Raw genomic sequence first — 19,214 nt, 5'->3', positions numbered from 1 at the left:
GAAGGTGGTGTCATTTCCAACTGTGGGGGTTTATTGTTATAATACAGTTATTGCGTTTTAAAAATTGGATTTGCTCTGGCCTCAGAAAGACAATTTATTTAGGGATTCATAAAACTATATACTCATTTGTTTGCCACTGGGAAATATTCTATGACCTCATCTGAACATCATATTTAGTCTGTTTTCAAAGAAGCAACTTGGTTGTTGTTAGGAGTTTGGTGTTATACTCTTTCTTTCCTTTTTCAATCATTTGCCATTCGTTCATCTACTGGTACAGCAACTTTATTTGACAACTTTCTCTCATTTTTAGGAACGTTTAAACATTGTTGAAACCACAGATTGCATAATTGTTCATGATCTCAGACTGCAGATTTCTACCTGCATCCTCCTCACAAATATGTCTCTTCACTTGTCCCTGAGTCAATAATCCATATAACTCATCTCCAGTTGTCCATTTCTACTTACTGAAATCTGCTTCGGGGGATGCCATCCACCCGAACAAAACAAAGTAACAAAAAAAAAAACCATCCAAATTGTCTCCCCTTTAAAACTGCCAACCCCTTTACCTTGGACTTTTGAAGCATAAATCCTTTTCCTGATAACATCCATTATCGTTTGCTCAGTGCCAGACAAAGAAGTCACAGATGAGTTGCAGGAATGAAAACCGCTCGTCTCCCCAGCTGGTTTTATACAGCCGTCGGTCTGAATGAAACTGTATTAACAGCGCGGTTTACTGCCGACTGTGTGTTTTAATTGGATCCCCTGTTGGGAAATAAGCGCTACTGGCAGCGTAAGGTTGCAACACTTTTGGTTACGGATCAGCTGGGAGAGATGAAATCCAGGCTGGCCACACAAGATGCATTAGGTATGAAGAGATACGGTCCAACGAAATCGGACCGCTGCGTGCTCGTGGCCTTTAAAGCCTCAGCTGAAACACCTCTTTGCCTGCAAGGCTGTCTCCAGTCAAACCGCTAATTCACGACCTTGTCGCTGCTGTAGGTTCCTCTGGAATTCCGCACACCCCCAACACTGAGGCGTGGTACCGGGTGGGGCCACGCTCAGTCTGCCACTTTCTTTTGATGCCACTCTGAAGTCCATCAGGGGCAGGATGCAGAGCTTCCTGTAGCGGCGCAGAAACACACAAGCCTGCATTCTGACTCGTAAAGAGGAGGGGCTGTTAAAAATGGGCATTTAAACCAGTTAGGTAAGATTATGAGCACTGGAGACGGCTGTCCAAACAACATGTGAAAGCAAACACTCTGGCTTTGACAAGCTCACTTTATTTGTCTTTGAGCTGGTGCAGACACTCCGTGATATCTGAGCTTTGACAGATACGAGCTGTGAACAAACGCACACACATGCACACATACACATTCCCATCCTTGTTTCGTAGCACTGCCCAACTTGATAGTGTCACAAGCTTGAACTCTCCTTTCCCTCGATTGTTCTGCTCCACTCTTTTTCTTCAGTATCATCGCTTTTTTATGTTGGTAATGCAGATAAGGATGGACGCTTGTATGAATATTAAGTAGGTGGCAGAGAATAGTGAAACGTGCCCGTGGGCCAAAACAATAAATGTGCTGTTTCGGTCCATGATAACGGAATCTGAAGTTTGATTACCCACCAGTGATTGCTACCAACCCATTGTTGTGCTCCACTTGGCCAATAGGAGGCGTGGAATCTGTTACTTAAAAAAATCAATGAACATTTTACTTCCAATAGTCTGTGGCTGCGACTCGTTTGAGTGCATTTAGTTTAGTTTAGGGGCAGGAGGAGCCTGTGTTGTCTTGGGGAACACTGACTTCATAGCCTTGTCCACATGGAGAAGGAGTTGGTCGTATGCGCACAAATTTGGATAGGCCTTCCATCCAAAAGGATTCAGCATTTTCAATCACCGTTTACGATACTTTTTGAGACTATGTTCCAGAGTGGACACATTTGAAAAGGCTGGATCAACAAGCCAGTCACAAACACGTATCACAGCATGTAGTAGCACGTGATCCCCGAGCTAAAACTGCACAAAAACACATTGAACTCCAAAAAGAAAAAGCTTTAATGACTGTAGAATTTTGACTTCCCACCTTGTAATATGTAGTGTAATTGTCATTCACTTAAATCTGAGGAAGGAACAAAGCACAGTAGCACATGAAAGTAATACAAAGATATATGAACTGCAGCCTAGTCATAGTGTTGTCGGGCATCCTCACTTCGAAACTTCGACACACAGGCTTATCTTTCTGCATGGAGACTAGGTTCCGTGATAATATAGAATAGTGGATCTCTCAGGCAGGGAGTCAGTCGATGGAAAGATTCAACACTGTATGCAGACTTTGATTCAGAGGTCACGGCAGAAGCGTCTCCACAACAACGGAGCAAGTATTGCCTGATGCTTGATGACCAAGCATCAGGCAATACCAACGAGGAAATTATCAAATGAAGAGCAAACTTGTGAGACGTGTGGGACAGTCCAGATATTCTTTGACTGTTGTTGAATCGCTCCGGCTGGGTCGCCATGGAAGTCACAGGGTTGCCAGATTTTTTTGCAGCGGTCCTGGAGAGATCACATCAGCCTGACGTCACATTTTTGCTTTCCAAACCCTTTATAGCGAAAAAATGTTCCACTCACTTTCTCATGTCTCTGTTGATTTGTAGTTCTGCAATGACTCACAACCACAGCTCAGCCTCAATGTCAGTCCACACCAAGCCCTTTCCCTGTTGAATATGTTCCGCTCCTGTGCATTGATACCTCACAAGCTTCATATGCACATGCCGCGCTGTCTTCTTAGCTTTTTGTTTGAGCACTACAGTGCCCACTGCAGGCCTGGCACTTAAACCTCTACTGTACTACTGTACATTGTTTTAAACCGTTTTCAGTGGATTAATGTGAACAGCTACATTTTTACACAGCCCTTTTTTATGAACAGCACAGATGAAAATCACGAGAAAAATGTGACTCTGTCGCTGATTGTCTGTAATTGCTATTTACTTTGTTCCTTTTTTTAATAATAGAGTTTGAAATGTGCACAGAACTGCCAACTGAAGAACTGCCTTTGTACAGAAATGTTTAATTCAAATACCGGTGACGCCTCTGACATCAACGAAACCGACTAATGATATTTCACTAAGTAATCAACCATCACTACGAGTAGTCAAACCATCCAAAAACAACCTTGTAACCAGGTTTTCTCAGTCTTTCGGTTGACTGGCCCTCAGCGTGCCATGTTCCCACCTTTATTAATGCCTCTCCACCTCAAGACAGAAGGAACCTTTCTGTAGTGCTTCTGACAGCTGTTGTTTGGAGGAGTGACAGCAGGGAAGTGGTTTGGGGGGAACCAAGAGGGACTCAGGTGCTGTCTCTGCAGATTGGGCTTATCACGGGCAGCACAGGGGCCAGAGGCTGGGGGTCCCCATGGTGCTCTGCATATTCAGTGGTGATGGGCGCTGACAGCCAGGCACAAATCGCATCTTCACACCGTGGCGTTCACCCACACTCTGGACTGCTTGCACTGGCTGAATGACTGTGTGGGCGGGGTGGCAGTGGACGAGACGGACGGGTGCTCCGTGGCAGTGATAAATGCTCCCTGGAATGAGTTAGCATATTCCTGGGGTGTGTGTATTATTTGCTCTTAGCGCCAGCGGCAGTGAAGGAGAGTGCTTCACTCTAATATAGTGGCTCTCCATGATAATTGAATTGATGGGCCCCTGGGGGAGAAGGGACAGAGATTTTAAGTGAATAACAATCGCCTCGCTTCTTTAACAAGTCAGTCCATAAAACATATGCTCCATTGTTCAGCCTTTATATATTCTCCCATACTTTAATAACTGGCCCAACAGCAGCCACCGTCCCTTTGTTAGAAGGACTAACCTGCCGCAAATGTTTTAAATGCAGAGTGTGTATTGGGACCAGTGCAGTATATCTGCCAGTGTCCCATCGCTGGAGGTTGTCATCGCTCCAGTCCATTTTCGATCCGCAACGATTAAAGCACTTGAACCAGCTCAGCTGCTGCGCTCTATAAATGAGCAGATTTTATCTTCTGAGTCTAATAACAGTGCAACTAAAGTCCATTTACACGGAACATCTACTGTGCTACGACACTAGATTGTCTTCATTTCACCTTGTCATTGACATACCCATGTCAACTGCCTCTCTGATCTTATTTGCTTTAGTTTAATCGCTGCGCTGTGTTAAGCCCTCAGATCCACATACTACCCTTAACTTGAAGTTTTGCACAATGCATTGTCATTAAACTTCTATGCGATCTAGACCACCTGTGTTGGTGCTTTCTGTGACAGGATATCAAAATGTTTTATGGCCTGTTCAAACCTTCCTGAAATATCGGCAATGATGTGTCGGCGTGGCCATGTGCAGAGGGCACCGTGACCTGAATACTGGTGTTGTCCCAACAAAGTGCTGCTACTGTGAGGCTTTCTAAACAAACAGCACGCCTGCCAGGAAGCCAAATCCTGCTCACGTTACACTTTCTTCTCTAGTCTGATGAGCGCGCAGCTCACACTGCCATGTTTTATTTATGAATGAGAAACCTGCGCGCATTGTGTCCCCCGTGTTCGCGCAGAGCTTTGATTAGGCAAAGAGCTCAAGCCCAACTGAGAGAGGAGGGTGTCCGGGGGGTTAGTGTGCAACATGGTTGTCTTTTTTTTTCCTCCTATTGAGCCCTTGAAGTACATGTACACGCGTGGGTCCGTCCTTGTGAAGAAGCAAAGGTCGCTGTTGTGCACTTAACTTGATAACCGTTGATGTCTTCCACCGGCACAGCTTAAATAAATAGACCATTACAATTCCAGTGACCCAGGCCGGGTTCTATTGGACCCTTATTCTCCGACATTATACTCCCTTATCTGTCTCCTCCATTTATTTCAATAGATTTTGACATCGATTGCATCCTGCACTTGATCCAATTTCCTTCTGCATGTTGACGGTGATAAATCCTTTATCAAAGAGGAAATTGCAGTTGTTATCCATGGCTGAGGTCTGATATCTTTCTCCAGTCATAGATTAGTCGTTTTTTTTGCAGATTATACACCGCTTTCCATTTGATGGTGTGTTTTTTTTCCCCGATATTGATCGACTCAGCTGACTCGAAGCCGTCGGCTGTTATTCAGGGAGAGTGTGACCTCTACAGGAGAGAATGAGAAGTGCATCCTGTCGTAGGGTAACGTGCAAGTTCAGACCGAGGATTATCTTCTCAGTTATTAAGTAAACATTCTCACAGAAAGTCACCTCGTGTGTTCGTGTGAGTCATATGTGTTCCCAGGGCGTTGGTGGAGGTGAACTTTATTTTAATATCTTTCATTGGCCTCAAAAATGGCTTGCACAAAAGAAAATCCAACAAAGAGAGAGCAAAGTCGGTCTGGAAGGAGGACGTTTGAAGGTAGTTTTTAAAGCATTTTTATTTAATAGCTTGGACATCTTGGCTCAATCTTGTATTAAATATGAACAATAGCCGTTATAGTCTGCAACACAGGCTATAAATCTTTCATTGTTATGAAGGTTCTGGGCTTGCCTCTGTCAGGCGGTTTATTGTGCCCACGGTGTTTGTTAACCCGCGAAGGCAACTCAATAATTCCTTGATGTTTAGCTAAAAAAGTGAAAGATGAAAAACAGCTTTTCAGTTCAAGGAGTGGAGGGACAGCTGTGGGTTTGTGACCAGATATATAGCTGCACTTCTTGGCAGGGGCTGAGGTGCTTTATGCTGCTGGACAGCCGGAGACTCCCTGTTGTGCTAAAGAGCCGCTCCACATAGTGTCCATGGATTTATGGTCGCGGAGGGGACAAGCACTGGTTTTAATGGTTTCTGCTTTAATGTTCTCTCCTTCTGCTGCCAGTCTGATAGAAACAGAACCTCCACGAGAGGTTTTTTTTTTTTTTAGCAATATTGTAGAGTGTAAGTGTTTATTTATTGTGCTTGGATGCTATGACACAGAACCCACTCGGCATTTTAGCTCGTACAGTATATAATTGTTTCCAGTCTGAGTTCATGAGACTGGATGTTGACTTTACTGTGCCTACAATATCAGGGAAAGAGTTTCAGAGCTCAATGGAACTGCCTACCACTAGATGTCCTCCAAGTGCTTGTTGAAGAGAATCAGCTATTTTAGGAAAGTGGTCTGGTTGTTTCTGATCTCATCCGTCACGTCAAAGGATAAAAAAGAACTGATGGATTAATGTATTTTAATCACTTTTGAAAAAAGTCTTTACTCTTAATTTTAACAAATGTTTCCCAGTTTGAGTGGAGTCAATGTGATGTTATTTTCAAACTCAAATCTCACCACTTCCTGTCAGAACCCAATGACTAAAATGTGCTTAGTTTTTATGTGGCTAGCACCAAGTTAAACAGATCCAAGTCATTTCAATGGAAGTTTTATTCACAACATTGAAATTCTATGTTCCATTTTAGTTGTACTTAGAATAGGGGACACTAGCAGCATATTAGCTGTATAGTTATCATTAGCAAATCTTGTTATTTCTGGATACAGTCTACTAAATAAATATTAAAAAAAAAGCTATTGATTATTCATTGCTCTTTATTCCTGAAAACATCTGAGGGGTGGAGACGCTCTGTGGAGAGGTCATTATTGCAGGGTAAATATACCCAGTTCAAACTCATGCTCAACAATTTTACATTGCAGTACAACACACTGCTATTGTATGTTGTAGGTTTTACAGTGCAAAGGTAGGTTTAACTTTGCGCTTGCCTGTTTAATTCATAGATTGATCTATGACTTTTGAAATGTTTCTATCCCTTGAGCTGATGTTAAAATAGAGCTGGGTGGTGACCATGAACCAGCAATCTTCTGCTGTCGCTTTGCAATTTTACAACGTAGCTTCCAAGTTGCTCAGTTGCTGTTGAGTTCAACGATGTCTCTGTTCTATTTCTTCTTGGTGGTTTCAGCTTTATGTTTTATATATATTTTAACAATGTCATCCTTTAATGTAACGTTGTTTTGTTCTCCTGGTTATGTGAAGTTAAAACAGGGGGATTCAGTCAAAGGTTGGGCATAACGAAAGAAACAGGTTAAGCAAGGTCAACTTTACGCCGCGGAGCATCTACTCAGAAAGCTGAACAACATAACATTAGTCAAAATAGGAAGCTCTCTGGGGGAAAGCAAGGCTGCCAAATGAATCAACAGCTATCGAGACAGAGCTGCAAGTGAAAAATATATGATTGGAGGAAGATTTCAGACGTTTTTGTACCATATTTCTTGACCTTTGGCATTCATTTCCACATGAAGGAATGGACTGTCAACAAGCTTGTGTCACCTCAGGCCTTTCATAATTATTTTTATTTTTCCCTCACAGCGAGAAAAGCTGATCCACGAGCTAGAGGAAGAGCGACGTCTGCGACTGGAGAGCGAGAAGCGACTCCGGGAAGTGACAGAGGAGTCCGAGCTGGGACGGGCCCAGATGCTCTCACTGCAGCAGCAATTCCTCAGGTAACAATCTTTGAGAGAAATCCAAACTTCTGTCCACATAAAGACATGGAGTAATCATCACACTTTTTATATTCATGATAAAAGCTTTGATCATGTGAACATCCAAACCAAGTCAGTCAAAGATGTACAGTAGAGATCAAATCAGCTAAAGGAACCGTCTCAAAACAATGGAAAATAGCGATGGGCTGATGAGGCTTCATCAAACGGTGTCCTCATTTTCAGAGGCCACCAGATGGCGCTCTCTGCTCTAAAATCTTTGGATTTAAACAACTGTGTCAATGACACCTCACATTTGCAAACCAAGAGCACCATCTGTTTCATGTAGCCCATCACTAATGGAAAGCTATGCAATATGTCGTACGTTCTCTAAAACAGTCATCTATTTAGTTAGAGGCTGAACATTTGTCTTTCTCCTCTATTTGTGTTGCATGTAGTGCTTTGGTGCGTCGACATCAGCGCATATCTCAAGGTGTCCTTTAGCTGCCTTGGGGGTGTTGGCCAGGGGTTTAAGTATTCCAGCTGAATTGACGCCATAATTAGCAGATAGACATGCAGAACTTCTCTTGGGCAGAAGAAAAGGTCCAGCGGATTTCCCATTGACCGCTTATCTTCTCATTAAGTTGGCAGAGAAAACCCTTCACATTTTAATGATCCCGGTGTGCGCTGCAGATGGGGACACAGTCACTTCCCAGGGAGGAATGAAATATTTTAACGCTATTCTGAAGATTTATCACATAAAATGTTCTGGACGGGCTACCAAATTAGGCTGTTTTTTTTTCTCTTTTTGCCGCTGACTCACACCCACTTTGGCAAGAAAGCAACTGCAACAACAGTAGAGGAGAATTTGAATATGAGTGTAAGTGCAATTTACCCACTAGTGAGGGTAACGTGCCTTGCTAGAGATGCTGCAAAGAGGCAAGAGGATTTTATTTGTCGGATACCTTGGACTTCTTTTTAAAAAAACTGCCTTTCAATAATTTTTCATGTTTGGTTTCAAACTCTCTCACCTCACATTTTTATCAGCTACTTTGAATTCTAAAAAGCTGAGACACAAGCAGATACATACAAGACTAAAAAAGGTGCTGCATTGCTTGAAATAGAAGTACATTCAAAATTTGCTGTCTCTTAAACTATGATCATTTTCCTTGCCAACGTGCCAGGTTGGATCGAACCATTCTGTTATGAGTTAGAAATTGAAAATTGACAAGCCTATTATACAGAGGCAGGCAATTTCCTGAGGAGGCAAAAAAGAAAAGAATGAAGCCTTGACAGGATGAAAAAAATGTGTTTTCCACTTCATATTGAGGACAAAAAACACTCACAAATATTGATGAGAAATGGCACAACTGGATATTCCATATAAATCTTACTGGTAGAGAAGTGTGACACATGAAATACCAACGAAAATGAAAGAAAGTCAGAGAATTCTGTCCAATGACAAACTCTGAATGAAAGTGGTGATCAATAATTCGGCTATAGATTAAGCTTCAAGCCGCCTGAATCATTCCTCATGATCAATTTCATTGTTTCACTTTGACATTATAAGGTCTCCAAAAATACAGGCCACATTTCCCTGCCAGGTCACACTTTGTCCCGGTGTGCAATCGTTCATAATAATATTTAGTAAATGAGTCATTAAAGTCTTTCATGAATTGTTCATTTTGCACGATTTTGAAATGTGAAAGGTAAGTAGTGATATAGTTGAGATGAACCCTGACTGCCCTCCTAGAAGCAGTGTTCCTCGATCTTATGCATGTTTTTGTCCTGCTGAATTGGCCAGTTAACAGTGGAAGAGAGATGGACGGTCGTAGCACGATTTTTCTGAGTGAGAGACTGTAAAGAAAGTGTCAATGAGTGCAGTTCCCTTCACCATCCAAAGGCCCTTAGAGACTGGGTGAACTCTTACTGGAAGAGGTCTAACAGAACAGCTACGGTGAGTTTACAGTTGGGGGGGATAAACATCTCAGGTCACAGGACAAAAGCTTCAAGCACAGTAAAAATGTTGGTTGTAGTTAATAAGTAGCTCTCAATTTTCTGATAGTTTGCTGCAAGTTGAGGAAATAAAGTCTGAAGTAGTGATGGGTATATGAGATGGGTATATGTATCATGAAACAGTTTTGCAAAGGACACTAGATAGCGGTTTAGAAATGATTTGAGGTTTAATTGAACTAGTTGTTCCAAAAATTTTACAGCAGACATTGCCATCTGGTGGCCACTGAAAATCTGTGTCATGAAACCTCATCTACCCTTCAATATTGTGTCATGAAACCTCATCTACGCTTCAATACTGTCATGAAACCTCATCTACCCTTCAATACTGTGTCATGAAACCTCATCTACCCTTCAATACTGTGTCATGAAACCTTATCAACCCTTCAATACTGTGTCATGAAACCTCATCTATCCTTCAGTACTGTGTCATGAAACCTCATCTACCCTTCACTAAACAGACACCTAGACTTGACCATGACCACCCCTGCACCACTGAGCTGTTGGATGGTTGACTGATGAATCAAAATGATTTCGGCGAACTTCAACTGAGGCCTGCCAGTGCTGTGACTGACCAATCAGTGTCTGTGTTTTGATAAAAATAAATGACAAATATATAATAATGAATAGAATAGCAACTGTTGGTTTTACAGCATGTAAAACTGCAAAATACTTGTGTCGCATATCATGGAAATAGTCTCATTGACAGGGCAAAATAATTGAATTCATGTAGGAGAGTCCCGCATTGATACAAGGGATTTTTGCTTTTTTTTTTAGCAGCTACTGCTGCAACCTGACCTCAAGTTACTGGCATTTACCTACACAAACATGCTAACAGGATTTCAGTGCCAAGTTCTAATCCTCACATGAGCGTTGTCTGTATGTGCCTAACTGGGCTGCCGCCTAAGAGTCTTTGGAGTGTGTTTACATGTACCTGGCTCATGAGTGGATTACACTGCTTATATGGCAACCCATAATCTGTGGTCCGGTGCTGCTGCGGCAGATGGGAGTGTGGTCACTTTAACTAGCCAGTGAACCAAAAAACGGAGACTCAGCCGCCGGTCTTTTACTAAGCAACTTCTCATGAACCTTTGCAGCAGTGGCATCTGCTGTTTTCACTCATTGGCTTATCAATACAGCTTCATCATTTCAGAGCCTGAGCGTATTTCTCTCTTCATCCTTCACTGTTGATTGATTTCAGCCGGTTATTTATCCTGAGTTCATCAATGTGTCATTAAAGATTGAATGTTGTAAATCAGGTAGAGTGGAATCCAATCTTTATTTTACAGAATGAGGCGTTACGGACGGCAGGCGGCGGTTGATTTGCTTATTACTGGTTGTGGACATTCTGAAATGTCAGTGTTTAAATGTTATGTGACGCAGTGAATCGAATGATTCTTGGTGTTTTACTGGCTCTGTTGGAATAGCTCCACGTCACTCGCAGACCAAGGTTCCTGCTTGAAATACTCAACACAAACCTCTAGCAGCCGTTAGTCAGTCCACATGTGTTTTTCTCAGTGAAATGCTCATTCTTTACTCATTAGGGGTGGATTGGGAGGCGGCCAAAACTAGAACAACTGCCTATTGTTCTGGGATTCCAACTGAAAAATCTCAAATTTGCTTATTTTCGTGCTGCTGATTAAAAAAAAGGCCACTTAGTTCCAGACTTAAGTGTGCACCCACATGCCAATGGCCAAACACCGTCCTCTTCACTCAGGCTGTTCGCCTGGTGTGGGTCACATGCCCAACCCCTCCTGACTTGGGTCAGCCCCCCCCCCACACACCACCCCACCCCAGGGCTTCACCAGCACTTGGCATAGGGCTTCGGTCATTAGTAGCACTAGGGATTAAAGTCCCAGCAGTCTCGCTTAGCCCACCAAGGACAGCCCACCACTCCATACTGTATGTGTGAGGCATTTAAAGGAATGAACAGGGAGAGAGAGCATGGAGGTGGACGTGGATGGAGTGAAGAAGCAGCCTTCTTGCTGCTACAGGGAGCTTAAGTTGCGCAGAGTATTTCCCAAGACCTGCTGCAGGCCTCCTCCTCTGCCTGCCCTACTCCATGCAGACAGGATGACCAGTGAGAAGACTGTATCATGGGGCGTACTCAAGCCTAAACATCTGTCCTGATGATAACAAATGGAGAGGAAGTCCGCAGGTAATAGTTAACTTTTCCAATTCAGAATCATTCATGTTCTTTGATGGTATCTGCTCTGCAACCATTCTAATGGTTCATTCTAATGCTCTGTGTGATGTTTTGTAGATTGTACTGCAAGATATTTCAACGATGGTTTGGTGAAAACAATAATCATGTGTTCATACAACAACCCCACTCAATGTCGAAATGACACTGGAAAATAGTAAGGTCATGTAAAGGCATGTTCAGCATCTTTCTTTCTTTTTGAATGTTTTTCTTGACTCTCTTTTCGACTTCACTTCTAGTTTTGACATCTCCATTTGCATCTTGCTTCAGGCATTATGCTTGGTCCTTGTCTGGACAAAATAATGGTATATGAGGACTGAGAGACTCCAATGGGAATCCCCTTATCAACAGCTAAACATACACTAGTAAAAGCGTATCAAGTATATCAGGTGCTTTCTTGGGCGATTGTATGTCCTTCACGTCTCTGTCAGGTCAGTCTTCCCCTGCACACTTTTGTTGTATAGTTTGTTCCCCCCACACTCACACCTCTCTACTGAGGTTTGCTTCAGTCATCTCTGTCTTATAAACAGTGATGTAGCCAGATATGAGCCACTTCTTCAGCCCTGCCTATTCTTTGACCAAACATTCCCTCCCAGTGTGCGTTAGTCAGCATGTGAGACAGGGAGGCCCGATGATGTAAACAGTCAAGAATGGTAATGCTGTTTAAGCCCAGACGTGCCAGTCACCAACGCAGTTTCTCGTCGCATTCTTTCTCCAACAAGAGGTCCTGTCTTGTGAGTCTGGCTCTGCTTAAGATTTCTGTCGCGACCTTGACTGAAACGAGTGGTGGAAGTGGCATGAAAATGAGCCTAACCTAATGCAACAGCTGGCCACAGTGCAGCCAGAGTGATTGCTGTGTGTTTGCAGATCAATGGCCCCTCCTTTAATCACCCGTGCATCCTGCCACGCCTGGACCAAGTGTTTTAACTTGGACCCCCACCAGGCACTGGCGGCTGCCAGATCAATCAGACCTCTGTTTTAAATGACACATCTGGGGTCATTATCCGGATAAAAGTCTTTTTTGAAGTCCTAACACTTGCCCAATGGGGACAGTGAGTGTTAAGCAGATAATGGGTGTCTGGGCTGTTTTAGGGAAACCTTAGTTATTTTCAGTATTTGTGAGAATTTGCTTTGGCGTGAGACTGGGGATTACCTCTGGTGGAATCTAGCTGAATTAGACACCAACTAGGGAGTTTTGGTGCCAATCTTAGACCGAGACTTGCTTGGCACCCAGCTGAGTTTTCATGTTGCATTGTGGCTCCAACTGTGCTCCAAGATGGCAAGAAATCCCATCGCCGCACTGAGATTAGACAGTCATCACGTCAAAAGAGGTCAGATATCAAGCTCTTGCAGAAGTGGGACATAACTGCACAGCAGTGGTTGAGCTGTTTCCGCTGGCTTATGAAGCACAGGTCGGTGCCTGGAGCCAAACAGCACGTCATTCATCTGACCTCATGATGGCTGCATGGATTTGTTTGACAGGCAGCAGCTGTGGGTCAACACATGAGCACTGAAACAGCCGGGATGGTTCATGATATGTTCTTTCAACCTCTGTGTACTGATGTCACACCACTGATAGAATTGACTGATAGTGTGTGTGTTCATAGGTATGTTTTCTTCTCACTAAAGTAAAGTTCCCCTTATAGCTAGCTTGCTTTAGCTTTAACTTTAATTCTTGTCCAGATGTTTCATGTCATACAACGTACAATGTTAACCCCAAAGCAAGTAGATTTTTAAGGAACTAAAATGCCAAATATCAGCAAATGAATCTTAGAAATTAGCTGCTGAATACAGTATTTGCTGTTTGAAATGAAGGTTGAAATGGATGATTAAAACAATGATGATCACTGACCTCAGGAAAAATAAACATCTCTTCTATCACCGAAATATTTCCCTCTCTTTTCTCAGCCGGGCGCCAAATTCTGAAGATAATGGGTTCTTCGTTGCTAGCTGCTTCCTTTGGCCAGCAGTGAACATGTGGCACGTTTGTGCTCTAAATCCTTCCAAATGTTGCAGCTGGAGGGAGAACCAAAATCCGGTTCCCTCCATATGTCTCTTTTAATTTACTCCTTCTAAAGACGATCCCTCAATTGCACCCTGTGGCTCCTAGGGAGAGTGTCAGCGCCGGCGCCACCGCTGCTTGCTCACATGAATTGATCTGTGTGAAGTTTAGGCTGCCAGTCCACGTTTAGAAACTAGAAAGCTTCACTCGTGAGCAGTGAAATACGGGTTGTGAGGGCATGCTAAAGATGCTGGCCTCTTGATCTCCTTTCCTCCAGCATTTCTGTCTTGTTGCTAAGGTCAGAGGTCCTGGAGAAGAGAGTGAGCGGTCACAAGGCCGATGACCTTTTGAAACGCAACCCGGCTGTAACGTGCATGACTGATGCGTTTGACTTTTACAGCTTTGAATTGTCCCAAGGGATTTCAAGTGGACCGTAGTTCTTACAGAAATAACACCCTTATTTAGGTCACATATGAAGAAAGGGTCCCCCTTGCATGTTTTCTGCTCTAAGAGGATAAGAGTGGCTTAGTGTTGGGTTAAGCCAGGCAATCATCGAGCAGGAAGACTCCAGTGATTTGCTGAAAGGGAGTATGAAGGCTAGAATGAAAATATGCTGGAGCCAAAATGCACATTTGTGTCTGGAGCACAGAGGGGTCATGCCAGCCTGTGGTGGTCAACTTCATGTGAAACTTTGCAATTTGACTTTTGTATCATATTTAGCTTCTATACATTTGTCAAAATACATAATGCAAATAGTGTGAAAGAACCAAAACGCTTTTCCAGACCCCATGAACTTCCCACACATCGCTGGGAATGCATTGAATGTTCTTCGTGTTTGAAGTGCATCAACTGTTTTGCCGTATTATCTATGTGTACTAATGTTTGGTCAATCAAATCACGATTTGGTTTTTTATATTGTTGCATTAAAGGTGTGTCAGCACCATGTGGGGGATCATTTTTAGAAACGTGGAGGTGTGCATCAGGGATGTCACACGTTTTGTGACCACATTTTTTCAACACATTTGTGTCGGTGTGGAGGACATACACACTGGCAATTCAGAGGATCGTCTTGATCCCTACAAGACGGTATTTGTCTCCTGTCTGACCTTAGAGTAGCTCAGTTGTCCATACCAGCAGGAGTCTCTGACACATGCTTCATTGTGGGACAGTTGGGAGGCCTGCCAATAGGTAGGACTCATGACTTACTGCAGACGCAGTGAGCAGAAAATGAGGAACACCGCTTTCAGGCTGGCTACATTCATCGTTGATTGAGTGCGAGAAAAAAAGGTTTATTTATCTGAATGGCCGACACCCACATATCAGCCACAGAGTCTTGGTCAGCACACCGAGCACAGTGCCATCGCTGAGGCGTCACTGGGATGTCTGCACTCTCTGGGCTTTTTTCACTAAAGTAGAGACATTAGACACAAACAGAAGCTCAAGATGGGGTGAGTTTTAGCTTTGAGAGATTTGTAAAACTGCTGTAGCAGTAACAGTAACAGCAGTATTTGTAGTGGACCTTGTCATTATCCTGAATGGAATGAGCCATGATACTTGAAGTCCTTCTGATTCATTTAAATGCTCCTTGTCCTGCCCAGAACTTTCACCCTTCACTTGGACTGCAGCTCTCGTCCATTGTTCACTGCTGTGCCCCTGAAAGCACCGTATCTCTTCATCTATGCAGAGATTCTCCTTCTTAAAAACTTTTGTCACTTGAGCTTTGTTTTGTAGTCAACGTCCAATTGAATCATTCAAGTGAATTTACTTCTTGTCTGTTTGGAATAGCTTCAGCTCATCTGCAGTGGAAGCTACTTTTCATTCTTAAAGACCTGTAAAACGTGCGCATATATTGTCTACTCTAATAATATGACCACTGCTGAGTCATCTTATAAGCGTTTTATTTTTGAATTTCATCTACTCAGTTTGTCCGTTTAGTTTAGTGGGACACATGTAGCTATCGACAAAACCGAAATGACTTTTGCAAATGATAATGACATGAAATTCTGTTTCAGATCTCACTCTTCAGATCAGTCTTCGCTGCACAATATTATCACCTTGATCGCACAAACAACCGTGCAGCGAGCAGGCTTTTAGCTAGGATTTTGAAACAGGCATCCAAAGTGTGGCGACTTGTGAGGTGTGGGTTAACGGCGAGATTAAGCCGGTAAAGAAATATTGCGCCACGATGCCCGAGCTACAGCAGCAAAAGGATTGAGAATCGTCAAATTTCTTTTAATCTGCAAAGTTACCAGGCGGAAACAGCCAGTGTGATGGCACTACGCTGTTGTACAGGCAATAGTGTTCGTACAAAACTGGCCGTCCATTTTTTTTCCTGTTTTGCAGTTCATGACGTACCAGGACGTCCAGACACCCCCCTAGTCAAAAGCCTGGCAGTGAGTGTGTGACAGGTTGATCTTCATCTGAATCTCTGTTTAAATCAAAGTTCTGTTATAGTTCAACCCAGTTTTGGCAGATTCTTCATTCAACATCATGTGAGAATTGCAATACAGGACATAGATTAGACCAAGGACCATAGACCATAAATACAATACAATAATAATTTACTTTTTCATAAATAAGATTTTAGAAAGATAAGTAAAGTGTAAATGAAAGTATCGCAATAAAACTGCTCCAACAGGTGAACAGTTTTTACTGTTGGGGGCGCCACCACTTTCTTTAACAATTTTCTTTTCAAGAACTTCTTCGTATTTGGTAACTATCACGAATTTGTGGCAACTGTATTAAAACTGAGCGTCTCACGTCCCAGAGGTGTAAAACTTTTAGCGGCCCTCTAGGGGACGCTTGCGGCCCAACCATGGGCCCTATGGTGAAGAATCACTGGATTAGACAAAATATTCACCTTGACACTGGACTTGGGCTTTAATTGCCCTCCTGCGTTTTGTTGACGCATCACTCTGCCCACCTCAGCGGCGAGCAGTCAGAGCTCGCTGCTTCTCATCTTGCGTGTATTCTGCGCTACACGTTTGATATTCAGCTCCAGCACCTCAGGGGTCAGGAGGGTCAGGGTTTACTTACGCCGCTGCATATAGCCAGACATCAGTGGCCCTTTTTGCCATGCCTCTCCCCTCGCTGATGCTTCCAATAAGTGGCTGGTTGATCGCTCAGGACTCAAGCAGAAGGTGTCAGAATTTATGGTGATGTTAAATCATTACGATGAAACACACTTATTCCGTTTGATTTTTTTATGTCTTTCCTCATAAATGATTGCATGGTTATTTAGCACTCTCAATGCAGGCACTTTTATGGCTATGATTCTTCATCGTCCAGTTCTCTGTCCTTGCCTTGAGGCAAACACATGCTGCACATGGCTGTCTTACCTGTCTTCTAGAGCAGGGGTTCTTAACCTTCCTGATCTTGGACCCCACCTTTTCCAGAACAAATGGCTCCGGGGCCCATTCAAGGTATAAAACTGGATCATTACTGTGATTACTGACTACAGCATTACTGAATTCATTTGTGTTCAATAACCACACATGTAAAAAAAAAAAACCTTGTGAAATGACATGAAACCATGTGATCAGTGCAAAGATATTTGTCATCGAAAAGTCCAACCAGTTGTAGAAACGGGTCGAAGTGATGTTCATCAAACTTACAAAAGAAAAAAAGAAAAATTGGAAAAACTGTATGCAATAAATAAAATAATTAATAAAATAAAATAATAAAGAAATGTCTAAATATCATAAAATTGTTTCTTTTTCCATGAATAAACCCTACAGAAAATAAATAAAGTGTAAATGAAAGTATCGCCATCAACTGTTCTAATTCGTTTTAAGAACCGCTCCAATAAGTGAACAGTTTTTACTGTTGGGGGCGCCATCATTTTCTCTATAATTTTTTCTTTTCAAGAACTTCTCCATACTTGGTGACTATCACAAATCTGCAGCTGTCAATTCAATTCAACATTCAACATTCAACATTCGACACACTACTGCCACTATATGTGGCAAGTGTATTAAAACTCACATCTCACAGCCCAGAGGTGGGCAACAAAAAACTTCTAGCGTGCCCTCTAGGTGGCGCTCGCAGCCCAACCAACGGCCTTGGCCCTATGGTTAAGAATCACTGGTCTAGAGTATCTCATCCCACAACAGTGTGAAGCTTCAGGTAGAATGACTGGAAGCATCAGGTGGTTAAGTAAATGTAAGTTTTCCTATTGCATTTGTTGATTCAGAAGACAGGAATTGAGCAAACAAGTACATGGGTGGGACGGCTTATGTGGAAAAGTTTAGAGGCAAAGTTAGAGTATAAAAAGTTTGAAGAGAAAGACAAACAACGAGGGTCATAGATAGGCGAGATGCAGGTTAGGTTAAGGTGGAGGAGACTGCTCTGGCGACCCCTGATGGTCAGTGCTGAAGGACAAAGATGAACAATTGCGTGAACCCATTAAATGAAAAAAAAGAAGAAAAAAAAGAACAAATATAACAGCCATCATATTAGAAAGAAATAACGTGAAATTACAAAATAAAAAATGCAGGGGCTAAAAATCACTGGTATTAATTACACAAACATATGAGTAAATCGTTTGATACTATAAAAACAAATGTATTCCTGATATTATGAAATAAATGAATAAAGAGAATGATTTTACATTAACACAATAAGCTTTACTTTCTTTAAAATGGAGATAAGATAAGGGAATAGATTTTAAAATCATCTTCAATATGCTGAGAAGATATTTACACCGCAGTGCACCTATTGTTTTCTTGTCAATATGTTTCATTTGTAACCCTTCTATATGTCTGTATCAATTGGTTTGTTTGCAAAAACATGGTCCTATGTGTAATGTCAGAGTCTGGAGGAAATGAAATGTTTCATGTAATGAAACAGAAGTGCACCTGAAAACAAGATATAACAGACACAAAAGGTTGATTATTGTTATACTTGGTGAAAAAAACATCATTTGGCAGATTTTCAAATTAAATTCAAGTTCTTTTAGATGTATAACAGTCGTCATTCATTCAAAAAATATAATTCATGAATATGGAGTGTGAAGATGTCTTGTTGTTTGTGTATGTCAGGAGGCCTCTGTGAAAACTGCTGTGCTGCCTTTAAAGAAATCCTCTTGAGCACTGCTGGAGAAGGTTGTGCAGACCTTTGTTCAGTGAGAACACTTTTGTTTTCCTGAGGTGGATCTGCTGCCAGAATTGGCAGTAAAACTGGCAAATATGCCTTTTTACACTTCACTGCCAATGGAGTACTCCGTCCAGCCACTAATCATTTCTTGTCCATTGTGGTTTTAAAAGTGGCTGTCAGGTGTTTCACCAGCTGCAGTATAGGAATGTACAGTGCAGGAATGACGAACCAAGTGAGACTAAACTTTGGTCCTGTCTCAGCCTGCTGTGGCCTCATCAGCTTGCATGTGTGAGGGTTGACCTGACGTCAGTAGGGGGCAGTCTTTGTCAATTCCTCAGTGCATGGAGCGCAGACAGGAGTGTGCACCAGTGTGTCTTGAATCTCTCTACGAACTTTTCATTGTTGCTGCGGCTCATCAGTCCCCTTTGTGACGTATGACTGATCATAACTAAGAAAAGGATATTGCGTTGTATA

The 19,214-nt window shown here is 42.5% G+C and overlaps 1 protein-coding gene across 8 annotated transcripts in view; it reads left to right on the top strand.

Annotated features, from left to right (window-relative positions):
• The window catches only part of LOC128752983 (nck-associated protein 5-like), a 98,461-nt gene that overhangs the window by 43,941 nt on the left and 35,306 nt on the right, over nt 1–19,214 (top strand). For 7 of the 8 annotated variants that reach the window (XM_053854841.1, XM_053854839.1, XM_053854842.1 and 4 more), the window contains one exon: nt 7,319–7,452. In XM_053854841.1, coding sequence (XP_053710816.1) covers nt 7,319–7,452 — 134 coding nt within the window. Of the gene's footprint in view, nt 1–5,157; nt 5,391–7,318; nt 7,453–19,214 lie in introns of those variants that run through there. The other variant, XM_053854843.1, reaches the window with a different exon arrangement.

The sequence above is a fragment of the Synchiropus splendidus genome, chromosome 1, assembly GCF_027744825.2.
Source record: "Synchiropus splendidus isolate RoL2022-P1 chromosome 1, RoL_Sspl_1.0, whole genome shotgun sequence".
NCBI lineage: Eukaryota > Metazoa > Chordata > Actinopteri > Syngnathiformes > Callionymidae > Synchiropus > Synchiropus splendidus.
This window is presented reverse-complemented; position numbering and strand designations above follow the sequence as displayed.